General features: G+C 34.1%; 1 protein-coding gene across 1 annotated transcript; it reads left to right on the forward strand.

Annotated features, from left to right (window-relative positions):
- Window positions 1-1,313: 1,313 nt before the first annotated feature.
- LOC118037579 (transcription factor DIVARICATA) lies at window positions 1,314-4,246 on the forward strand. The gene is made up of 2 exons (XM_035043611.2): window positions 1,314-2,641; window positions 3,007-4,246. Exons 1-2 carry the CDS (start codon window positions 2,217-2,219, stop codon window positions 3,503-3,505), a joined length of 924 nt encoding a protein of 307 aa, XP_034899502.1. The 5' UTR covers window positions 1,314-2,216; the 3' UTR covers window positions 3,506-4,246.
- Window positions 4,247-5,146: the final 900 nt, after the last annotated feature.

The following is a 5,146-nucleotide window of genomic DNA, read 5'->3' on the forward strand; positions in this document are numbered from 1 at the left end:
AATGGTTTTACAAACAGAAAATGCTTTAGGCTTTGCAACCCATGACCCATCAAAAGACAACTCTATATTTTTACGGTTACAAAACATTGATATATCCATTCTAGCCTTGATATTGTCCTTTGTGTTCTCCTTCACGTCCATGACCATGTTGAAAATGTTCTCAAACACGTTCTTTTCTGTGTGCATGAAGTCAAGCTTATGGCAGAGAAGATTGGTCTTCCAATAAAAAAGCTCTCAGAAAATACTTTGCTTTACCTAGTTATGGGTCAAACCAAAACCATAAAACTTATGCTTACCAGATTGGAAACTAAATACAATGTCAATGTACTCTGACACCATATTATGCAATTCTTCACTAGAAAGACATGAGGGTGCAACATCCTTTTTAACTCTGCCAACAAAAAAAAAATTTTTTTTTTTTTTTTTTGTACTTGTGATCTGTTGGCAAGAAATTATCATGTTTTTTCTGTACTTGTGATCTGTTAAAAAAAGATATTTTACCCCCGTTTGTTCGCATGAATTATTTTCGATTAAAAGCTCATTTGGAGCAGTGGTACAATTAGAGTTTTATTAAAATAAATTTTTGGTGTTTTTGAATTATTTTAATGTAATGAAATCAAAAATAAATTTTTTAAAAATTTAAAAATATATATTATGTTGATGTATTTTCATGTGAAAAGCACTTTAAAAAGCTTTTGTTATCATTATCCCAAACGCCCTTGAAACTACCATATTCATAATCTTATTTTTACAAAGAGGGTTGAATCTAGTTTACATTTACCACTTTTATATAATCATATATTTATTATTATATCCTATGGTGTTGACTTATGAATCAATCCTGTGAATTATAAAACCAAATCCATAAAGAAACCATAAAAGCTATAAATACAGTCTAAAATTCAATTCTACACATAAAATCCAATTTTGATAAAATGGTAGAGTCTTAAATTTTATTATGATAAAATTGGAATCCATAACATGTTGGAGCCTTGGTTGTTCATGGCCCAATTGGCCATTATATACATATATGGAATCAAATTATTATACAAGCAGTGTCCTCCTATTCATAAACATTTAATGTAGGTAGTGTTTAGATTTAAATGATTATTATTTTTTAAAATATTTTTTATTTATATAAAAATTTAATTTAAAATAAAAATAAAAAAAAAATCAAAAATATTTTTTTCAAAAAAACTACCAAACTTTCAACTTTCGTTTTCAGCTAGACGTCAACATCGAGAAAGTGGATACACTTTAGTGTATCGAAACTACTAGAAAACCCATACCCACCTTATTCCACCACCTAGCCAATCACAGCTTGTCCTTGTCAATTCTCAACTTGGTCGGGCCACTCTTCCTCTTCTAACAAATTTTATCAAAGGAGGAAACTTTGCTCAGCTGCAACGCCTACAAACACCAAACCCCACAATCACAACGCAACACCTTTGACCACTTAACACTCTCTTCTCTTCGCTCATTTCTGTTGCCACGGATCCTATTTTGCAAGTAGCAGTAGCAAGAAAGAGTTGGCATACTTGTGTTCTCTCAGGCACCACCATTTTCTTTTTTCAAGCCTTTTAGCTTATAGTGAGAAAAAAAACGAATTAAGCTAGCAAAGCACCAGTTTTTTTTTCCTTTTTTTCCATTTTCTCCACTAATTCTAGAGGGCATCTTTCTTTCTCTGTTTTTTCCTCAATTGGGTCTTTTTGGTTTTTGCTATTGCTCACTTTTAGTATCTTTTAAACCAAAGTCTTAATCCCTTTTTTTTGGGGTTTGAAGTTTGAACTTCAAAGTTTCAAGATTTGTGGTTAAGAGTATTGTTTTCGTTTTTGAAATTTGAAAAGGTTTTTTCCTTTTTCTTTCTTGAAATTGTTGTGGTTCAGTACTTTGGTTTATTAATGGAATAAATATTAGGATCTGAATATTGTTATTGCTTCAAGAATTTTCCTTGGGTTTTGGAAAGTTGCAAACTTTTCAAGATTCCCCAATTTGTTAAAAAAGAAGGTTTCTCAAGATTCTAATCTAATGGCTATTTGATCATAAAATTCTCCACTTCTTTGCATTTCCCATTTGGTCATTCTCTCTCTCTTTGAATTCAAAGAGAGAGAGGAAAACCGAGTAATAGAGTGTGCCTCTTTTATGTTTTTATATATCATCTCTTCTTTGGCTTGCTAGTTATTTGCTTTGATTGTACACTGTGACTGCTTACAACTATGAATCGGGGCATTGGAATCCTGTCTCCGGCCTCGTATTTACAGAATTCAAACTGGTTGTTTCACGAAAGCAGGGGAACAAAATGGACCCCTGAAGAGAACAAGCAGTTTGAGAATGCTTTGGCTTTGTATGACAAGGATACGCCTGATCGGTGGCTGAAGGTGGCAGCCATGATTCCAGGCAAGACTGTAGGTGATGTCATCAAACAGTACAGGGAATTGGAGGAAGATGTTAGTGATATAGAGGCAGGACTAATCCCAATTCCTGGATATAATAGTGATTGTTTCACATTAGAGTGGGTGAGTAATCATGGGCATGAAGGGTTGAAGCAATTTTATAGTCCTGGAGGTAAGAGGGGCACAGCGACTCGGCCTTCTGAGCAGGAAAGGAAGAAAGGTGTGCCGTGGACTGAGGAGGAGCACAGGTAAATTACATTTCTTTGGTTGTAATGCTATTATTGTCTCTTCCTTTTAATTTTGCGATAGTGATAGTTAATAAAACCTGTTCTTTTTCTGTGTTGTTTTTTTTCTGGAATTGAGTTGTCATTTGCCATCTTGCTGAGGTAATTGAGAGGAGATTAATGACTAACTTTTCGTTTTAGCATACGATAGACCTAAGCGTATTGTTCTCTATAAATCTTTATAGCGGAATTCAACAATTTGAAGATGTCAATCTGCTGTAGAATAGTTTAAGCCTTGCTTTCCTAAAGATGTTTCTTTCATCCAACTACGTGTGTAGTTTTCATGTGTTTTGGTGTCTTATGTTGAAGATACTTGAAATAAACTGCAGGCAGTTTCTTTTGGGTCTTCAAAAGTATGGTAAGGGGGATTGGAGAAATATCTCCCGCAATTATGTGACTACTAGGACGCCAACTCAGGTGGCTAGCCATGCACAAAAGTATTTTATTAGGCAAAGTACTGGAGGGAAGGACAAGAGGAGATCTAGTATCCATGATATCACTACTGTCAATCTTCCAGATGCCAGATCTCCATCACCAGAAAACGGAAAGCCATCATCTCCAGATCATTCAACCATAACCATGCAATCTCAGGCACCACCAATAACGACTGGCATGGTTAAAGGGCTATTTGACTGGAAACCCCAAAATGAAGGAACAGCCACAGTTTTCAATCCAGCAAATGGCAATTTGTTGATGGCACCTTTCTGTGGGATATCCTCATATGGATCCAAGCTGCAGGAGCAAAATCTGCTTGGAGGAACACTTCCAGGATATCAGTTCGGTCCTTACAATTTGATTTTTCAGATGCAATCAATGCAGCATCACTAAGGTCATAGATGAAGTGGAGCATTTGGGGCTCTGAAGGCATTGATATGCTATATGTTATACAAGTATGTTGGGTAGCTTTGTATTTTCTCGATCATGGTTTATTGTGAATATGTCAGTGAGGGCTCAAGTTAGTCCATATTTAATAGACTCTCACAGAACAATCACTTAGCTTACGCTGTGATTTTGCATTCAAATCTGAATCATCGAACCAAAAGGAAGCTCGTTTATGTGAAGCTTGACTTTTTATTACCTGTGAATATCCTGGTTGTGTTTGGAATTCAATTATAGTCTCAAGGTTTGGAACTTGATGATGGTCGCAAGGGACTTTCTATTTGGACTTCTTTGTGTTTTGAATAATGAAATTTGCATAAGAATCATTCTGAATTGTCCTTGAGCATGAAAGGGTTATGACTAGATGGGGTATTCTTCAATTATTGATTTGCTGGCTTGACATGCAAGATGCAGCGTCCTAGCTCACATGGTGGAAGAAGTACAATCTGAAGAATGAAGAATTGGATTGAAAAAGTCTGTCTGCTCAAGAAAAATAAAACAAAACTCAGAGAGAATGGTTTCTGATGTGTTCGAGGTATTCAGACCATGTCACCTGCGATATTGTTTTGTGCACTTGTAATATTCCTTAGATCAAAGCAAGCAGCAGTTTTCTTGTACAAATCCTGTCCAAATTTGCTATGATCACATATCAGATTTTTTATCCATTTCAAACATCATTCCTTGATTTCCTTTTTCTTGATGCCTTTATGCGTATGGTTCATGCATTCGATTCGATTAGATGAATAAATTGGACAATGGAATCTTGACAGAAGCTTGAGAGTGAGGGCCACTGGTTCAAGAATCCAATGCTTTCATTCTGTTTCCTTTTCACTTTGTTCTGTTCATGAGGATGACAGTGTTCTTCTTTTCACTTTGGTTCAATAATGAGATAGCAAAGTTAAGTGGCAGAAGATCCAACAAGATGTTTTAGTGACGGACTGTGCCATTGAATTCCATTTTCTTTCTTTTGTTTTTTTGCAGAGAAATCTTTCAAAAGCTAATGTCAATCGTGACGAAGACTAGTGCATTATTTTTGCATCTCCTTCAAGCGAGTAATCAATCATGGGGTGGTTCTCTGTTTCTTGAATGTGAAAATCTTGATTTGACTGCTCATTAAAAGAGAATCTAACGAAGCACTTAGGTGGGTTTAGAAATTTAACCCTTAATTTAATCATGGTAAGATTGTATAAATCCCTTCCATGGCACAAAAAAAATGCTCTTGAAGAAATACTCATCCGAAGAGGGATGCTATAATGGGTTTCATTTCGTATGATTTTTATAAATTAATTTAATTTGTTTCTTAGTTTTTTATTTAAATAAAAGCCATATCTATGTATGCTTAATTAGAAATGATTCTTTTTTACTTAATAACATTTTTTTTAATAAATTTGAGTCAAAATTTTGCTTTAATAAACACTGAAAATCATAACTTTTGTCTAAAGGATTCTAACTTATATTATTTTTTTCAAAAGGTTTATTTTAGGTCATTTTTTACCAAGCATATTTTTAATATATTTTTAATTAAAAAATATTTTTTAAAGAATATTTACATCACAATATTAAATATAAAGTAAAGTTTTCATTTTCAAT

The sequence above is a fragment of the Populus alba genome, chromosome 16, assembly GCF_005239225.2.
Source record: "Populus alba chromosome 16, ASM523922v2, whole genome shotgun sequence".
In the NCBI taxonomy this organism is placed as follows: domain Eukaryota; kingdom Viridiplantae; phylum Streptophyta; class Magnoliopsida; order Malpighiales; family Salicaceae; genus Populus; species Populus alba.

Excerpts from the sequence above, each read along its gene's own strand:
- LOC118037579 (XM_035043611.2), top strand. The coding sequence starts at position 2,217 with ATGAATCGGGGCATTGGAATCCTGTCTCCGGCCTCGTATTTACAGAAT. Across the intron at positions 2,642-3,006 it reads TGGACTGAGGAGGAGCACAG|GCAGTTTCTTTTGGGTCTTC; the intron begins GTAAATTACATT and ends AATAAACTGCAG.